The sequence below is a fragment of the Bos indicus genome, chromosome 26, assembly GCF_029378745.1.
Source record: "Bos indicus isolate NIAB-ARS_2022 breed Sahiwal x Tharparkar chromosome 26, NIAB-ARS_B.indTharparkar_mat_pri_1.0, whole genome shotgun sequence".
Classification (NCBI taxonomy): Eukaryota; Metazoa; Chordata; class Mammalia; order Artiodactyla; family Bovidae; genus Bos; species Bos indicus.
In genome coordinates, this window is record NC_091785.1 from 23,045,983 (window position 1) to 23,066,276 (window position 20,294).

At 44.7% G+C, this 20,294-nt stretch overlaps 1 protein-coding gene across 5 annotated transcripts in view; it reads left to right on the forward strand.

Annotated features, from left to right (window-relative positions):
- Positions 1–20,294, forward strand: part of SUFU (SUFU negative regulator of hedgehog signaling) — a 105,786-nt gene that overhangs the window by 30,961 nt on the left and 54,531 nt on the right. For all 5 annotated transcript variants that reach the window (XR_002183788.2, XR_002183789.2, XM_070780739.1 and 2 more), the window contains exon 3: positions 1,727–1,863. Coding sequence is in view for 3 of the 5 variants with exons in the window: in XM_070780739.1 (XP_070636840.1) it covers positions 1,727–1,863 (137 nt within the window). In the remaining 2 variants the exon portion in view is untranslated. The remainder of the gene's footprint in view (positions 1–1,726; positions 1,864–20,294) is intronic.

The following is a 20,294-nucleotide window of genomic DNA, read 5'->3' on the forward strand; positions in this document are numbered from 1 at the left end:
GGTAACGATGACCCTATATCCGAGACAGCAAAAGAGACACAGATGTATAGAACAGTCTTTTGGACTCTATGGGAGAAGGTGCGGGTGGGATGATTTGAGAGAATAGCATTGAAACATGTATATTATCATATGTGAGAAAGATCGCCAGTCCAGGTTCGATGCATGAGACAGGGTGCCCAGGGCTGGTGCACTGGAATGACCCTGAGGGATGGGATAGGGAGGGAGGTAGGAGAGGGGGTTCAGGATGGGGAACACATGTACATCCATGGCTTATTCATGTCAATGTATGGCAAAAACCACTACAATATTGTAAAGTAATTAGCCTCCAATTAAAATAAATAAATTAATTAAAAAAAAAGAAAATGGTATCTAAGTATTCTATGGTATTATAAGGCTTCCTTTTCAGTCCTTTAGACTCTAAAAATTAGAGAAACTTTAAGTTTAGAGAACTTAACTTATCAGAGGTGATCTCACTGCAGCAGATGCAGGTTGGCTGGACCCACCCATGTACACAAGCAGGGCTGGCCTTGGTGTCAGAGCTTCTGAGTTGCTGGAACCTCTTTATGTCCAGTCTCCTGGCCTGGCCCCTTGGAGGCGATGATGATGATGATGGAGGAACGATGTCACGTGGAATCCCAGGGTTGGGCACTGACCACCTCATTCTGGTGTTCAGCATGCTCCTCTCTGACCACCTGTTCTAGTAGCTTGGCTCCAAGAAGGTGTTGGCTGTCATCTTATTTTATAGCTTGAATTTGTATGCTCAGGAGTTTACATGTGTATAATCATTGTGGCTCATGTTTGTACAGATATAATTACTGAAAATTATATCATGAACATATTTTAACTTTTAACCCTTTCCTGGCTGGCAGGCCTCCTATAGCTCTCAGCCACCCCTCCCTGGATGTTTCCCTCACCCCAGGAGGTGCCACCACCAACCAGCCTCCTTCTCTAATCTATGTCATTTCCCTCTCTGGCAGAAGCCCATGGACTCCTCTGGAGATTTGAGCTCCTGAGCGTTTCCAAGCAGGCACTGCTCACTTGCCTCATCTCCCTCTGATGTGTGTGACCATCATCACTCTGGGCCACTTGGGGCCAGGAAGGGAGGGCAGACTCGGCTCCCTCCAGGTGCCAGTGATTGGAGAGTGCACACGGGGTGCCAGCGTTCAGAAAGATCAGAGGCCCTCCCAGTATTTGGAGTCTACTTTGAGACCCGTCCTCAAATGCTGAGTTTGGAGGCCAGCCAGCTCAACCCAAGGATTGTCCCCTCGTGGGGCAAAGTGGAGGTGGGAGTGGAGAAAGGTCTCATCCTCCTAGGGCATACAGTAGGACGTATATTCTTAGCAAACCAAGTAGGTGCTTATTAATAGCTTGTAGGAATAAAGAATGTGAATAAGGACAATTTTCAGTATCGGAGCCTCAGTCATACAGAAAGGAATATTTCAGAGCCACAAAATTTGGAACTCGTAATTCAGAGTACCAGCAGGCGAATTCGATTGGCCAGGCTGAGGTCATACACGTGTATGGAAGCTGGAGGGCAAGGCTAGAGTTCTGGTTCCTTACCCCCTTTCAGGGTCCTCCCTCCCCTCAAGGCTTATTCCCTGAGATTCTTCCAACTAGGGGGTTTGGATGCTGAGGCCACCAAGAAAGGAGAACTTTAATTAGGCAACAAAACAGTGTTTTCCCTAAGGTAGTTAAACTAAAAACATTTGCTTTTTATTCTTTCCAGATTCACAGGAACAGATGGACCTAGTGGTTTTGGCTTTGAGTTGACATTTCGTCTGAAGAGAGAAACAGGGGAGTCTGCGCCCCCAACATGGCCAGCAGAGCTAATGCAGGGCTTGGCCAGATATGTGTTCCAGTCAGGTAAGAGCCCCAGAAGCTGGCGGGTGTGGATGTCCTTTCACCATGAGCCTGCTAGGGTTGGGACCTACAGGTATATTTTGATTCCTGTGGAGGGAGCTTTCCTGGGAGTGCTGTGTACCCCATTTGCACCATGAAGGTGGTTTGTTTCCTGGTGTCTCCCAGGTGGAAAGCTGTCTGGGCCATGGGAAGGAAGGTTATGTCATATGACCTCCAGCAGTGGGAGTCGCTAACACCCAGAACCTTGGTCGCAGTCTGCTAGCCTTGCGTCTCATTCCCAGGGAGCCAAAGGCCAGCCCTGCGTGGAGCTGACCAGTGCTTTTCCTGTTTGCCCCCTTTCCCACAGTTAGCACGGTCCTTCCTCCCTGGGGCCACACACACACATGTTAATCTTGGCTAAGGGTTAGCAGTAGAGCGTAGGCCAGAGAGAAAGAATGAATTGCCATGAGCTTGCTCCCTCACAATATGAATGAGAAGCTGGAATCAGGCAGGACCTTGACGGTCAGATATATTGTTTGATTCAGATGATTCAGGTGCCCTCTAGGGGATGGTCCAATGCCCCCGGTGCCCCTCTGGAGACCTAATATGGAACCGAGGGGGCTTTGTGCTAGGAGCCTTGGTCACATGCTCTTGACTTAGCTTGCCAATAGTCCTCCAGTGGGATGATATGTTGGAGTGGAAGTCAGTATTTTTTATGGATGGTTTCATATCATCTGAGTGTTTCTGAGTGGTTAATTAATTGCTCAGAAACTTTCCCATATGACTTCACATTTTGCTTCTTTGGTTTGGTAAGTAGCCTTGAAGTGAAAGCCAGCACGGTTTTATCCAACTCCTGCTCTTTGACCAGTAGAGCAGACCAACATCCAAGCCAGGATGTCTCAAAGTATGGTCCTTGCACCCATGCATCGGAATCATCTGAAGAGCTTGTTTCAAGCACACAGCCCTGGGCCCCAGAGATCTCTGACTCAGAATCTTAGGGGGCTGATGTTCCCAAAAGTTCTGATAGAAGCTAGATTTGGAAAACCATAGGCTTGGTAGCTTCTCTAAGTATAGTCACTTTTTTCCCCCTAGCCTTGAGTAGGCTCTAAATTGGGGGTGCAGTTGACCATCTATGTTGAAGGCCTCTGCCCTCGTTCCAAACCCCTGGCTGTCAGTTGTTGGCTGGATGGCCATCATGTAATGGGACTGATCCTTAATTACCATCTACCATTGTGTGGCCTATGGGATAATTCCCCTTTGGAGGCTAGAGTGGGTCTTCTCTAAGCAAGAGTTCCCAAACCTGGCTGCTCCTGAGATTCTCTGGGATCTCAACATACTTGAGTCCCAAATGCCCCTCTGGGCTCTGATTCAGTTGGTCAGAGGTGCGACTGGAGCATCTGTTTCTTAAGCAGCTTCCTGGGGATTCTAATGCAGTAGTCTGGGATGTCATTTGGACTTTTTTTTTTTTTTTTTGGTCATTTGGACTTTAAAGGACTATTGACAGGAAGAAATGTCATTCACTGGGGCAGGGGAACCGGCTGTTGGAAGCGGACCCGTGTGGTTTGGTGCTGTCCTGGTGTCTTTTAATACTGTGCCAGGAGTCTACTGCCTGAACCCACGGTGTCCCCTTCTCTCCCTTCTTGGGATGCCTGAAACTGATGCTGATAGAGAACTGTCTTTGAGAAAATAGACATTTCTTCAGTCTCTCCCAACTGAGATATTTCAGCTCCTAGAAAATAGACATTTCCTGACATGGAATTTGATCCATTATGGGAAGGAGGGCTCTAAAGACTAGGCAGTCTCTTGCTTGTATAGACAGGTAGCTTCCTGCCCACTGCTTAAGCCAGTGCGTTTATACGTTTGTTTGCACTTAATGTACCTGCTCAGGTGGATCAAGATCAGAGAAATGTAAAACAGGTGTTATGAATCACTGTCAGGTGGAGTCAAGCAGATGAACTTCTGAAATAGTTCTGATGTTATAGTTCTGAAATAATAATGCAAGTGAGGGAGAAAATAGGATTTGATTTGCAAAGGTTCATTTCAACTGCAGAGTAACCATCACAGTGACTGTTTTGCAATACTAATGTAGTCATTGATTCAAGCTCATTTGTCAACAGATGCCAAAATCATTGGATTAAAAAAGATTGTTGGGGTACAAGATGTTCACAGGAACTCAAAGAATCCCTCCACAGATTACTTATTTGCTACAAAGAGGAAAATAATGCCTTTACAATGGTTTGAGTGGCCATCACCTTAACCAAATGACCACATGTAGTGATGCAAAATGGAACAAATGACTACCATGCACCTCCTTACATGATACACTGTGAAGTATGAAACATCACACAGGTAGCACTTTTCCAAAAAATATTTCACCTGAATTGAATCCTGGGTGTATAGTCAGGCAAGTCCAGATTGTAAGATATTTTATAAGACAACTGCCTGGACCCTTCAAAAATGTCAATGCTCTGAAAGGTAAAAGGTCTGGGACTCGCCTAGATCAAAGAAAACATGACAGTTTAAATGTACTTACAGTCCTCAAAAAGGTTATTTTTAGAGCAATTAGAAAAAATATAGACTGTATATTAGATAATAGTACTGTGCAACTGTGAAATTCCTTGGGTGTGATATGGTATTATGTTCTGGTATTATATTATGATAGTGTCCCTGTTCCTAGGAGATAGGAGCTGAATTATTTATGATCAAAATAACATGATGTCTGCAGCTTAACTTTTGAATGATTTGGCAAAACAAAGTGGGCTGGAGGAGAGACAGAAGAGAAAGCAGATGTGGCAAAATGTTAATAACCGGTGAATCTCAGTGAAGAATGTATGGAGGTGAAGGATATATTGTACTCTCCTTCTAACTTTCCTATGGGATTGAAAACTTTGAAAATAAAATGTTGTGGCTGTTTCTTGAGTGTGCGTTGACTGGTGTCGCTCCACAGCATGGTCTGACCCGACAGGCCCTTTCGTGGTGTCTGCAATGTGACAGCTGTGGTTGGTGTCTGCAGGTCACTTCAGGCATTTCACAGCAGCGACAGGATGACTTCACTCTCCAAAGTATAATACCTGATTTTCTGATTTTCATAATATGATGGTATTCTTGAATAATAGCTAAAACAAATCTACCTTAGATTTTTCTTGAAACATGGCAGGAAGTAGTAATTATCTAAATAATGGGGAAATGATGAAGAAAAGTATATGGCAACTGATGTAAGAGAGAAGACCACGGCCATGAGCTGAAATCGTTAAGAACAGAGCTAAAATTCATAGTGTGTTCTGTGTGCCAGGCACTATTGTAAGCGCTCAGTCAATGTGCAGTAAAGCCCTGTAAGTTAGGCACTGTGTGATAGCAGCTTTTCAGCTGCAGAAAGCAAGACAACACAGAGAGGGGAAGTAGATTGTTCAGAATCACACACCTGGTAAGTCCGAGGGACAATCTGAACCCAGGTGTTGTAGTTCTTACCGCCACTCTATTAACCGTGATTGCTTAGTTGACGTTTGGGCTGCACATGTCTCAGGTCGGACAGTGAGATTTGAGAGTCGTCCACATAGATGATTGCACTTGTATGCGTAGTCTCTAAACTCCAGCATGCCTTGCTCGGGCATTCTAGAACATTTGGAAAATAGAGGAGGGCCAAAGCCGTTTGTAATGTTATCCAAGTACTCTTAAACACATACTTTCATCTTTTAACTTTTTATTCATGAAAATATGTGTATGAAAAGTGCAGCTTGCTGAGAGTTCATACCCCACGTAACCAGCACCCAAACCAAGAAACTTCCCTTGTGCCTCCTCTCAGTCATCTTTTCTTTTCCTTTTTCTTTCCTTCTTTCTTCCTTTCTTCCCTTCCCACCCTCCCTATCTCCCTCCTTTCCATCCTTCCTGTTTTACTGCATAGTACAGGCTCTCAGCTCCACGTGCCTGAGCTTGTTGGTAAGTTAGGTAGGTAGCTATAGACGAGGTAGCCCCCATTTCTGCTTCTTTCCCTGGCACACTTTGCCACTGGCACATTTCGCCATCTGGCACATTACTACTAGATCAAGGGGGACAGCATAGTATGATGGTACAAGCATGGGCCCTGGGCCCATACTGCCTGCCTTTTATTTCAGCTCTGCCAGTTATTGCCTCCTGACCTTGTGCAACATAACCCATTTGCTCATCTATAAAGCAGAAATAATAATAGTAACTATGCATGAAGTTATTGAGATGATGAAATGAGTTAATACCCTCAAAGCACTTAGAATAGTGCTTCTTTCTCCCCCCCCACTCTCTCTCTCTCTCTCTCTATATATATATATATAAAACCTCCAATTATTATTATTCGGTCTTCAAAAACTTTATATGAATAAAGAAGGTGGGTACCTTGATCTTTTTTTTTTTACAGTGTTAATAAAGACCCCATTTTACAGGAAAACCCTGGTTGTCCCATTGCCTGTTTCTGTATCAGATGCCTGCCTTAGCTGATATGGTAACAGTTTTGGTGCCATTATCCTTCTCCCACACCGAAAATCAATAATAATGATACAAATAAAATCACCTCATTTTATATGTATCACATTGTAAAACGAAAAAGCAAATTCAGTTCAACTGTGGCTCCTTGATTTATGTAGTTGGCAGTGCCTGTAAAGTCTTAAGCAAATCAAATCCTATTCTAAATGCACTAGAGCCCATGTACTTTAGTAGAACCTTGTAAGTAAATCCTTCTTTATAAGGTGAAAAATCTTTTTATAGTTTTCTCGGAGCAGGGCACACTTTCCTGATGCTGCGGAGAACCTCCCTTGTTATGTGCAGGCATTGCTCTGCCCTGACTGGTTCCACTGTACAAGGATCACACATACGCTGTTATACAGAACATGTATTTTATGTCTGATGTGTACATAGATAGATCCACGCGTGTACCTAGCAGCATAGTTCTGTGTGATGGTCTTGCCTCACTTGGCTGTCCACCTTAAACTCAGTGACTTACATGAAGCACCCTGCCTATTTGCATGTGAGAACATGTTGAGCAGTATCTAGTAAGTGGAGTGCTTAGACCTGCTTTTCCAGGTCTGAACAGCATCCACAGCATTGCCATCCAGACTTAGAAACAGCATTAGGGCGGTGGGGAGGGCAAAGGAAAGAGACAAGACTCTAGGGGGTGTGATGGGGGGGGGTGGTGCTCTCACCCTGTCGTGGGGCTGCATGGGGCAGTCTCTGAAGCTTGCTCTGAAGAATGACTTAGATGGGTTCCATAACTTAGCCCCGACCTGCTAGAGGGCAGTCATCTTCTGGGTTGATTTGCTCAGAGATGGGAAGCTGAGCTGTAGAGAAAAGGAAGTAGAAATGTGAGCAGCCTGGGAAAGATAAGTATCCAGAGAAGGTGAAGAAGTCAAGGTGTGGGGGTGGGGCAGGTCAGTGTTTATTTTAGTCTGGATGGTTCTAGTCATAAACAGATGACAGAAGCCCAACACTAACTACCTGAAATAAGAACAGACTTCATCGGCTCAGGTTACTGGGATGTCCAGGGCTTCAAGCATGGATTTACCTATATGTTCAAAAAGTGTCCTCAGGGCTCCTACTTGTGTGTTGGTTTTGTACTGTAGACTGACTCTGCCCACGTGCCAGGAAAGATGAGCACCACCAACCAGAGTATCCCGTTCTCCCAGTTCGTACCCGGCAGGCAGAAGGCTTTTTTCTTCCAACATCTCTCCATCAGTCCTGGGGAAGGACTCAGATTAGTTCTGTCTAGGTAAATGGGTTCCCCCAGTTAAGGGTGGTCCAGATGGGAGCACCAGGATTTATGTTTAAAGTCTTCCCTGCTCCTCACTTCCAACTACGTGGAGTGGGAGAGAAGTCCTCTAGAGCACAGGGCAGAAAGCACTGGAGAAAACATGCAGGTCTAGCCCTTGGCTGGCAAAGTCAGCTGTTCTCACAGGGCTTTAGGGGCATCTAGGACCTCAGACCTGGTGTGCAGTTAATGGAAGTTAGGTCATTAGAGGATGCAGGTGGAGCGGGCACCTTTTGTTCTTGTATCTGTTGGGATGGTTTTGACTACAAGTAATCGAACACCATGACTAAAATGGCCTAACAATAGTGCTGTTATCTTACATAGTAAGTCATCTGGAGGTGGGGAGTTCCAGGGTTGGTTATTATCTGTTCAGCAATGCTGTTAAGGACCTGAGTTCTTTTTAACTTCCTGCTCTGTCTTCTTCAGTGCTTTGGATTGTCTTTTTAAACTGCGGTTCCCTGATGTTCTAGAGAGAGCTGCTGGAATCCCTACCATCCTGAAATCACACTTGACAGAGTCTACCAGCAGCAAAAAAGACACTTCTGTCCTGTGTCTCTTTTCAAGACCAATCAAAACCTTCACAGAACTGCCCTCATTGCATCTCATTGGCTAGAGTGAGTGAAAGTCGCTCAGTCATGTCCGACTCTTTGCAGCCCCTATACAGTCCATGGAGTTCTCTAGGCCACAATACTGGAGTGGGTAGCCTTTCCCTTCTCCAGGGGATCTTCCCAACCCAGGGATCAAACCCAGGTCTCCTGCATTGCAGGTGGATTCTTTACCAGCTGAGCCACAAGGGAAGCCCAAGAATAGTGGAGTGGGTAGCCTATCCCTTCTCCAGCAGATCTTCCCGACCCAGGAATTGAACCTTGGTCTCCTGCATTGCAGGCGAATTCTTTACCAACTGAGCTATCAGGCAAGCCCCTCATTGGCTAGAGTTGTCAGGAAAGTGAGACAACCCTGTTGACTTACTGATCAATATCCACCTTCTAGGGCTGGGCCAGGGAATGCACCCTGGTTCCCTGAAAGTCATAGCCAAGGAAAGGCAGAGGAGGAAAATTGGGGTTCTCTTAGTAAGAAGATGAGTGGCCAGCAGATGGGCAAAAGAGTTTTCTGTCCCCTTACCCAAGTGGTACCTGGGGTCAGAGGATCCTTGTATATTGATCAGGATGCCAGGCCAGTATTAAAGTGTCATGTGGAAAGAGAATGTGACCGGGTAGCTGCTGTTGTTTCACCTGCTACACAAATTTAGAACAAAATCCAGTCACCATCATGAACCAGAAAGTTCTGCAGTAACTTTACCAGTAGACACTTCAACTTCTTTCCCTCTTACTTTACAGCCAGTTCCTCTTACTTCCCCATTCCCTTTTATTTTTGTGATCAGTTCATTCTTTCTTCTCAGATTGCCAGTGATTGCTCCCCTGCCCCCCCACCACCACCCTCTGGGTTTCATTAGAAAGAAACCATTCCCCAACTCAGCAGGGCTTGATTTCTGAGCTGCGCTTTAGAATTCTGCTGGAAAGGCTGTCTGTTCTCAGTTCTGCCATTGGTAGACTTTAACCACAAATTCCAAGGCAATTTCACTTGAGTTTTAGGAGAAACGTGGCCCTCCAACCTTGTAACTGACACTGGAAATTCAAGTGCCTTTGCTTGCTGCTGTTTAATGGCAACCTCATGACATGGGCTAAGTCGGCTCACTTTGTGATTCAGGCCCAAGCAGGGAGATGGGGGTGGGGGTGGGTGGCATCGACTGAGCATCCTGAGTTCTGTGGTATGGACAGACTAATGCCAACAAGAGATTTTTTTTTACTTTACATTTTTTCCTTTTCCCATTTATTAAAGAAATACTTGCTCATTATAAACCTGAAACATAGAATTATGTGACAGAGTGAAGTCCTTTGTAATTCATTCCCGCACTGAGAAAACGTTGGTGTTCTATTTTTTAATTTTCCTTTTTTCTGTGATAATTTCTTTTTTAAAAAAATTTTTGAATTGGAGGAAAATTGCTTTACAATGTTGTGTTGGTATATGTCATACAACAATGCAGATCAGCTGTAATTATATTAATACATATATCACCTCTGATTTTCTTTTCAATGCATGTATCTAGAAAGAATTGTCATTATGTTATAAAAATAGACCATGTTTTTCATAATGTTTTTCAACTTGCTTTTTTTTTTAACTTCATATCTTTTGGATATCTTTCCATGTCAGTATATTTTTCTAACTGTATACTTTTTAAAATTATCTAGATACACTGTACTTTAACCATTTTCCTAGTGTTGAGCATTTGGGTGATTTCTAGTTTTTCCCTACCACAAACTTGCAGGGTGCATCCTTGTCTATTTGTGCCTTTGTACTCTTGCCTAAGTATTTCTGTGGGATAAATTCCTAGAAGTTGGATTGCTAGGTTAAGGGAAATGAACATTTTATATGGTAACCGCCATTGCAGATGAATGATTATATTATTTAAGAATACTCCTGTGATCATCCATAAATGTTATAATTGTTTTCAACAAACAACAGAATGATTGTTACATAAAATTACTTTCATAGCAACATAGTACTCTTCTGAGTCCTTGAGAATGGTCCCCTTCCTTAGGTTACTTGGCCTGAGGAGGCTTGTTAATACATGTTGAACGGCATGCGTTTGGGGTTAGGAAACGTGCAGGCTCTTATGTGGTTCTTAAACAGTTTAGATTTAGCCCAGGAACCCATCCATCATGCTTCCTGTCTCTGAAGCTGGAAGTGGTGAGGGACACAGCCTGCTGCCTGAAGTCAGAGACTTTTCCAGGTATTGACAGTGGGTCAAGTTTTATTAAAGAATCCCAGTGAATTATGGAATTTTCTCAAGTTTTGCTTCCTCCTACCTTTCCTAAAGTTAAAAATACTCATGCAGTTACAGTCTTTTCCTGTTGGGATCTTTTTTCCCCCCTCTAATAGTTAAAAGTAAGTAAGTAAAATAATAACTGTTGAGCACCAAGCTATCCTAGGCACTTGCATTCTCTTACTTAAGCTCTGCAGTAGGTGGCTTGATGAGGAAGATGCTGATATTGCCACTTTTCACATAAGGAAATGGGCTCAGAAGGGAGGTGGGCCTTGGAGAATTTCCCGCAGCTTGTGAGTGGCAGGGGCTAGTCTCCAGGGCCACCCTTACCAGCACTGGTTTGCGTACTCTGGCCTTTGAGCCTCCAAGGATCCATTTTAAATGACTAGAGGCCTTGGGAGAAAGGAGCACTTTTTCTTTGGTTGTGTTTTTTATTGAAGTACCTGTTCCATGCCAAGGATGCTGTCAGATGCTGGGTAAGCCACGTGGAACAGACAGATAGGATCCCTTCCCTCAGGCAGTGGAGAGAGACACCGAAAACACAGGCCAGTAAATACTGGATTCCGTAAGATGGCAGAACAGAAAAGCTCAGGTGCCCCAGGAGAATAAGGTGGCGGGCTCCCTTCAGGTTGTGGAGTCAGGCAAGGACAGGACTGAAGGCAAAGAATGAGGATAAGAAGTTTTTTGGCAGAGGGACCTGCATGTGTAGGCCCTGGAGGAGAGAAAGAGGTTGAAGAATATGAGGAACTGAAGGGAGGGAGAGGAAGGGGCTCAGGAAAAGCTGGAGGCTTGGCAGGCTTGGAAAAGTGCTGGGTTTTGTACTTGCACTTGGACTCAAAGTCACGATCAAGAGTCTGGTTTTGATTCTAAGGGCAGTGGAGAGCTACAAAAGCATTTCGAGGAAGAAGGGGAAATGACCGGTTTGGGGAGTGAAAACAGTTTTTAAAAAAGGAATTAAGATGCGTTTGAAACTGAGGTGTTCTGAGGTGTCCTGCCTGCATTATTAGAATGGCTCTTCCCTAGGAGGTGCTGGGGCCACTGCAGTCCTTGGAGCACAGCATCAGAGTCATGGCTGCTTCTCAGCCCAGCCTTTCTAACCCTTGGGACCTTCCTGCAGTCCAATCCTGCCGCCAGTCAGCCTCTGCTAAGGCTCTTCAGCCTTGGGAGGGGAACCCCTCCTCTCTCTGGGGATTGTCAGCAGCCTCGGCATCCTGTGCCCGGTAGCACACCACAGGGCTTTCTTTCCAGATCCGAGAAGTGGACCGGGTTTTGCTTCCTCATCCCTGCTCTGCAGTTGAGTGAAAGAAGTCAGGAAGATTGAGTGAGGCGGTTAGAGCATGTCCCCAGGTGTGAGATGTTGCTAGGCTGCAGTTCAGTTTCTCATCAGCCGCTTACCTGGCTGGCTTCTCTCTAAATATCCCAAGTGTATTCGATCTTAATATCTTTGCCTCAAGTAAAGTTTTCTGAAAGGAGATGTTCCATCATTACCAATGAGAGCTGTCGAGTTTTCGCGTTTCCTGGTTCCATTGCCCTAGTAAGTTAACTGAAGCCAAATGGAGCTGCCTGGTTATATTAATATCATTTTTCTTCCTCATACTCTTTTTGATTTTCCTGACGATTTCTTTTCCTCAGCCTGATTTATCCTCTTTTCTGGTTGCTATGGATCTGTAAAATATTTTCCCTTTCATCTGTTAGTAATACTGATCAACTATAAGGCAAAACAATTCCTGGTTTCTCTGCACTTTTCCAAGATCTTAAGATTGGTGATTGAAAGATTGTGTTTCTACTCCACTGAAATAAAACAGTCAACTCCTCAGAAATGATCTTATGGCCTAAAATTTAAGTGGTTTGCATGTAAATTGTAATTTATTCAGTATTTAAATTTAAGTGTTTTTAGGGGAGACTTAAATCCTAGAAACAAAAGTTGGCAACATATGGCCTTTACGTGGAATCCTGATGGACATCTGACTTTGTACATAAAATGTAACTGGAACACAGACATGCCTATTACGTATTATCTACGGCTTCTTTTGTGCTGCAGCAGAACTGAGTAGCTGTGACAGGGACTATATGGCCCTCAAAGCCTAAAATATTTGATATCTGGCCTTTCACTGAAAAAGTCTGCCAACCTCTGTCTGAGAGTGTTTTCCACTGCTGAATAACCACCCAAGCCGAGTGGTGGCCATCCTTCCATCTCTGTGATAGATTCAGAGGTCCTGGGAAACACCTCGCCTTAGCTGGGGCCTGTGCCTCTGCCCAACACAGAGGGATCACAGTACCAAGACGTTTGTTGGGGGAGGAGGAATTTGACGCAAACTCCTTTCTCTTCTGTGGGTCGTATCTTACTCGGAGAACTGCGTGAAATGAGCTTCTTTTCAGAAAGGAATTCTTTGATACAAGCATTAAGCTAGGCTATTCACCCTGAGATTAGCGCTCTCTTCTGTGGCCCCCCATGGAGTCTTAATTGGTTGGCTCTTCCAGCAGAATGTGGCTCCTTTGTCTCTAGCACCTGCATTTCAGGAGTGCTCCCTGAAGGGGGCAGTGAAGGCCTCTGGCAAGTAGAACAGAGCAGCTGGTACATTCGGAGCAGACCCAACACCTTGACAGTAGATAGAGCCCTTTGCTAACTTGAAATGGCTCATCACTGAGTGTTCAGTGAAAGGAGGAGAGCACGGGTAGGGGCAGGAGCGCAAGAAGCAGGCTGCCGGTTTGGCGATGTGGGACCTGTGACACCTGGGGTCAAAACTGAACATCGCCGAGACTTGGTTACTTAATCTGTGAAATGGGGTAATCAGGATATCTATAATATGGGCTTCTGTGGTAGCTCAGTTGGTAAAGAATCCGCCTGCAACACAGGAGACCCTGGTTCGATTCCTGCATTGGGAATATCTGCTGGAGAAGAGATAGGCTACCTACTCCAGTATTCTTGGGCTTCTGCAGTGGCTTAGCTGGTAAAGAATCCGTCTGCAATGTGGGACACCTGGGTTCTATCCCTGGGTTGGGAAGATCCCTTGGAGAAGGGAAACGCTAGCCTCTCCGGTATTCTGGCCTGGACAATTCCATGGACTGTATAGTCCATGGGGTTGCAACGAGTCAGACACCTGAGCGACTGTCACTTTATAGTATAGTCAGTGTCCCTAGTACAGCACATGGAAGCAATTGATATTATTTATGTGGTCATTTAAGAACCATGTTGAAAAAAATAAAGCATATTGTTGGGGGGAAAGGTAATAAGCTTAAAAGAACAAAAATGGTGCACCTTACAACTCTACAGAGTTGGGTCCTAATCTTATGAATATATATACATCTACAAAAATGCCTGGAAGAGATGCATGAAGATACTCACAGAGGCCATCCCAAGGTGATAGGGTTATGAGTTATTGAGATTTTCCTTTTGGAACCTTCCACTGTGATAGAATTTTTTGCAAAGAGCATGGATTTTATTATCAGAATAGAAAAACCAAAAGGACACCTGTGACTAAGTTTTTCACAGAACTTCCCAGGGGACAGGATGGTGAGCCCCGAGAAGCAGTCCCAGGCCAGTGCTACGGGACAGTCACCACCTCAGGGTGTGCCCCCTGCTGTGGTTACTGGAACAGCTCTGAATGCCACGCAAGGATGGGCCAGTGCAAGGGGTTCTGCTTTCTTGTCCAGTCTCTTCACAGCTCTTTCAGTGGGAAAAAGTGACTCGTAAGCCAGATTCAGTTCTGCTCTGGCCTCTCTAGCATTGGGTCTCCGCAGCCAGGCCTGTCTTCTTGCTTTTCAGAGCAGACATGGTGACAGGCTTGTTGTTTGGTTTCTCTCCAGGACTCAGAGGCCAGGCAACTAGCCTGCTCTTCCCCACGGAGCTCTGATGAGGTTCCAGCAGCATTTCTGACCCTTACAGAGCCCTTCTCCAGGAATATGACAGTTGAAACTAGAACCAGAGGATGAAAAGAGAAAGGAGCTGGAATACTTTTCAAGAGGGGCTGCAGCAGGCCCAGGCCATACTGGGTGGTTGTACCATACTGTCACGGGGCCTCCAAAGTAGCCACTGGGTAGCCATCCGCGGCCTTGTGTGGCTTGGCCCAGTGGAAGCTGAAGCCATGGGCACTGCACTGGCATGGAGTGTGTGTCTCTGGGACAGGCTGCAGCCCTGTCTGTGCTTTCCTGAGCCCTGGGCCCAGCTCTAACAGTCCCTCTTGGATTTGAAAATTTAGGAAGAATAGGACACGTATTGACTTCCTGGGCCAACTGGGCATGTCTGGGTCCCCACCTGGACTGCCAGCCTGGTGACCTGAGCTCGAGAAGCCTTTGTCCTATGCCTCTGTGTACTGGGCCACTTAGATCACATGTACATTGTGATCCATCTTGGCTGATGCACTGTTATTCCGCCAAACAAAAATAACTTTATGTGACTAGATGTGTGGGTTTTTTCACACCGAGTAATTCTCCAGTTTTCTGCAGACATCAATTAGGTGTCCTGCAATTCTGTTCAGTTCTGACATTTAAAACATTTTTTTAAACATCTGATTGGTTTTATTCAACGTTTCATGAATTTGGGAGCATCCCCCTGGTAAACAGAGGTGTGCTCCCAGTTCTGACACTGTTTGCCTGGAGTTAGCATCAAGTCCCACAAGTAAGGGTGCAGTCCCAGAAGATTGCTCCCACTTCAGACATCAGCCCCCGGTTGTCAACTGTCCTTCTGACCAACCATCTATAAACTGGGGTTCCCATGACCCCCTCTTAGGGTTTGATAACTTGCTAGAACAGCTCACAGAATTCAGATTACTGATTCATCATTACAGGATACAACTTAGTTGCAGCATTATTTATAATAGCCAAGACATGGAAGCAACCTAAGGGTCTATCACCAGATGAATTGATGAAGAAGGTGTGGCATGCATATATATGTGTATATATATATATGTACACACACAGTGGAATATTATTATTCACCCATAAAAAATGAAGACATTCTACTATTTGTGGTAACATGGGTGAACCTTGAAGATACTATGGTAAGTGAAATAAATCAGATAGTGAAAAAGCCACTACTCATATATCTCACTTATATGTGGAACTGACCCCCTCTCCTCCCAAAAAACACTCATAGAGAATAGATTGATAGTTGCCAGAAGCAGAGGAGTGGAGAGTGGGGGAAATGGATGTAGGCGGTCAAAAGGTACAAGCTTCCAACTATAAAATAAATGTCATGGGGATATAATGTACAACATGGTTAACATAGTTAATAATACTGTAGTGTATATTTGAAAATTGCTGAGAGTATATCTTAAAAGTTCTCATCACAAGAAGACTAATTACTATGTTTGGTGAGGAATGTTAAGTTAACTAGACTTATGGTGATCCTTTTGTAATATATACACATATTGAACCATTATGTTTTATACCTGAACCGAATACAATGTTATATGTCAATTATATCTCAATAAAAAGAAAGGAAAAAGGCTACTACTCAGCAACAACCAGCTGGGAGAGAGGCAGGGGTCGTGGCTTGCAGGAAAGGGTGCAGAACTTCCCTACCTTCTTTAGGTGTGCCATGCTCCCAGCACATGCTCACCCACCCAGAAGGCCTCTGAACCTCATACTTTAGGGATCTTTATCAAGGCTTTATCACATAGACAAGACCATTTATTAACTCAATCTCCAGAGCCTCTCCCCTCCCTGGAGGAGAGGGGGTGGGGACGAGGCTGAACATTCCAAGCTTCTAACCGTGGCTCAGTCCTTTTAGAGACCAGCCCCCACCCTGCAGCCATCCTGGAGCTCAGCATTAGCATGCTTCTAGCACCTTTATCACTTAAGAAATGACAAAGGTTTAAAGAGCTTGAAATAAGAGCCAGGGAGAAAAACCAAAATATATGTTTCTTATATTGCAGCATCACAAATAGTAAGATAACAGACCCTGACGGTATAAACAGACCCTTCTTGATGAACTTTCAGTTTCCAGCTTTCCCTCACTTTAGACAATACTCTAAGGAACATTTTTATGTATATCTTGGTGACTGTGTTCAATTATTTCAGAATAAATTTCTTTTTTTGGCATAGGTAAGTGTTTGTGTTTTTTTTTTTTCTGGCTAATGTACGTATTCCTCTGGTGTTTGCCATGGAAAAGACCCACCTAATCTTTAGGCTACAAGGAAATCATTCACTCATACGGAACTCACTTAAGTGTTCTCTGGGTTTTTTAAACCTTGCATTTTTAGCTTCTGTGGTGACTCTGACCTCACCTCCTTCTTTGTGGGTCATTCCTTATACATGCTTCTAGAGGCAAGACAGCGGAGAAGACAATGGCACCCCACTCCAGTACTCTTGCCTGGAAAATCCCATGGATGGAGGAGCCTGGTGGGCTGCAGTCCATGGGGTCTCGAAGAGTCAGACACGACTGAACGACTTCACTTTCACTTTTCACTTTCATGCATTGGAGAAGGAAATGGCAACTCACTCCAGTGTTCTTGCCTGGAGAATCCCAGGGACAGGGGAGCCTGGTGGGCTGCTGTCTATGGGGTCGCACAGAGTCGGACACGACTGTAGAGACTTAGCAGCAGTAGCAACAGCAGAGGCAGGACAGAGGAGTGTATCAGACCCAACATCGTCAGCAGCAGAGATTTTTTTTGAACAAGTGAGATGAGAAGATAAAATAAGGGGGCCCTTTCAGAGTTGGTAAAATGGCTGCTTTTGCTGGAACTCATGTCTAGTCTGGTTTTGCCTGTGCTTCCCACTACTTGGAACTGGTTCTTCCAAAGTTCTCCAGAGGGGCTTTTTGGGAATTTCAGAGTTCCTTCAAGTCCTGTCCTGGAGGAATTTGGACTTGTGCTCTGGAAAGGATAACATCAGTAGTAGAAGCTGTTGACACATTTGGATGTTGATTCTTGATACTGATGAACTTAATTATTTCCTGCTGGTTTTGGAGGGCCTCCTGGGGAGCTAAGGGGTCCTGGGGTCACAAAAGCTGGTAGTGGACACAGTGGAGTGTTCATCCATGTGAACTCTGGCTGGAGGCAGACATCTTGGGTCCTTGGCACCCAGAAGAAATTTCTAGAGTGGAATTTCTGAGACACAGATCTGCACATTTTGTGGTTTGGTACGTGTGAACGGCTGTCCTCCGTGAAGATGATTCCGTAAGGCTGGGTGGCCCCTGGCCATCACTACCTTGTGTTCTCTCATCTGTAGTTATGGTCAGTTGGCAGCCCAGGCACTGAGAAAGTAGCTTCCGAAGTCCCCAAAGTGAGTCACAGGAGTCTTCCCATTTTTGGTAACTTCAAGGCTGCCTTGATTCTAAAGTTAGAGAGTTCTGCGACACTGGGGCATGTGAGCTAAGCCAACTCCATGGCTCTCAGAAAGCCGAGCTAAATGCACTTCCAAGCTTACCTTCATGACTTAGTCCCTGTTCCACCACTTCAACCAGGAAGAAATGTCCTGACAAGAAGTCTGGTCTAAGTACCAAGCTGTTACCACTCATAATTTGCAGCCTCTGCCAATAACCAAATCACACAAAATTGGTTATCCCCAACCTCCTTCCTGTGTCTGAGGGGTAGGGAACTTTGGAAGTGCTTGGGCAAACACATGAATAGCTGGAGGTCTGGTCTTTATACCTGTACCCAGAACTAAGTTTCTGTTTCATGTTCCATCTCCAGCACGGTAGAACTTCCTGGGTGCCACATGCACCCAGGGGACATCGACAACTCGATGTACCCAGAGTAGTGGTTCTCAGGCTGACAGAAGTTCTCTAAACTGTGGTTTGTGAGGAATGGCTTTAAAAGTGAGGAAACTGGAAACATTTTACTTTGAAGAAGAGAAGACTTTGGGATGAGGTGTGGAGAGTGGTGAACTATGACCCACACAGGTGTTTTAAAAATATCTGAGGTCTTGCCATATGGAAGAGGGATTTGACTTTTCTTATTATCCAGAGAGGATTAGAAAGCTGTTGACTATTCTTTGAGATGTGGAAGCATTTTCTAAGGAGGCAGTAGACCTTCCATCTTTGAAGTTGTTCTAGTCAAGTCTGGCTTTAAGTAGAGAGGTTTTAAGTGCTGCATGTGGGGTTGGTTATCTGGGGGCTCAAACCACTAAACCCAAAGGCCACTTAAGACATACTTGTTTCCTTCTAATCCAGCTTCCAGCCGGTTCTGCTGTGCTCTGGTCTGGCTTCCTGCAAACAGCCTGCCTCCCCACTTCTTCATGCTTTTGTCCCAGGCCCTTCTTGATCTGACCCTGCTGGGCAGTCTCTGAGAACACCCATATGTACTGTGGCTGTGTTTCTGGATATAAGCTAAGGAAGAGGAGGCTTCATTTCCTAAGGTGAAAATTAGAATCTTGGCTCCCTGAGGAAGTTGTCTGCTCTGCCACAGTGGATGGACTCTGAGGGTCTCACCTCCCACTATGCCCTTCCACCTTCATTCTTTTTCTTGTCAACGATGGCCGTGTTTTCCAGTGGTAGACTCTTTCAAATGCGTAGAAAGTGAAAATGAAGTCACTCAATCGTGTCTGACCCTTTGTGACCCCATGGACTGTAGCCTATGAGGCTTCTCTGTCCATGGGTTTTTCCAGGCAAGAATACTGGAGTGGGTTGCCATTTCCTTCTCCAGGAGATCGTCCCGACCCAGGGATTGAACCCAGGTCTCCTGCATTGTAGGCAGGTGCTTTACCATCTGGGCCACCAGGGAAGATGGCTCAGATGTGTAACAGTTCAAATGTGTAACAGTTCCTTAATTTGTACCATACTTTCATCTCAAGACAATTCTTACTTATGTTAATTCTTTTATTTGGTTGTAAAAACTACCCTGCAAGGTAGACCGTATCATGTTTTGATACATAAGGAAAGGGATGCAGAGAAGTTAAGTGACTTCTTTAAGGTTGCTCAACAAAGGAAAATGTATCAGAAAATAAAGTATGATTACGCAGAGACTCCTCACTTGATGCCCTGTTTTTGCCTTGGACACGAGGGTAAACAAAATACATTTTGGCCAACTCTTTGTCTCCATGATTCGGTAGAGGAAAACTGATGAATGCCGAGTGTTGCTTGAACCTTACGCTGTGGTGGCTGGTGACAGAGCCAAGAGAAGTCAGTGTTTTATTAATTTATCTCTTTTTGGGTTGCTGGAGATGAGGCCCACCAGAAAGCTCTCTGGCTTAAAAGTTGATGTTTCAAGCAAATGGCCCATAAACACGTGAAAAGAAAGATGTTCACTTCATAATAAGAAAAACACAAATTAAAGTTAAACCACCCTGAGGTACCACTTCCCACTTGTCAGATTGGCAGAAATCCACATTTGATCACATAACCTGTTGCCAAATTGTGAGGAGGCAGGCACTTTCAGGCATTCATGGTGGGATGCAAAATGGTGCTCTCTCGGTGAAAGAGAACATATCACTGTCTAGCAAAATGCTTATCTACTTACCTTTGCTATAGCAGTTTCACTTCTAAGAATCCAAGACACAGATGCAAAAATAGGAAAAGATATTTACAAATGGCTACTAATTAAAGCATTTTTTTTACATGTTTGGAACGTTACACATTTGTCATAACTAGTGCAGGCATCTTCTCACAGCAGTAGTGGGGGGTCCATGGGAAGACAAGGAAATTTGTGCATGCTTTGTCATGCCTCTGCTTCCATTTGCTGCTGTCCCCTGGGCCAGTGTAAGCCCCTGGCCAAGCCTAGAGTCAGAGAGTGAAGGGTCTACCAGGTTTTACAGATAAAATGCATATGTTAATTGGGACTACCAATGCAGTCAGTTTACCATAGGGTAAAGTACAGGTACTTGTAATTCATACAGCATGGTTTATAGATTTATTATCTTGGTTATGTAAGTAGAATACACTGTGTTAGCAAGATGTCTCTTAAAATGTATAAATCCAACCGT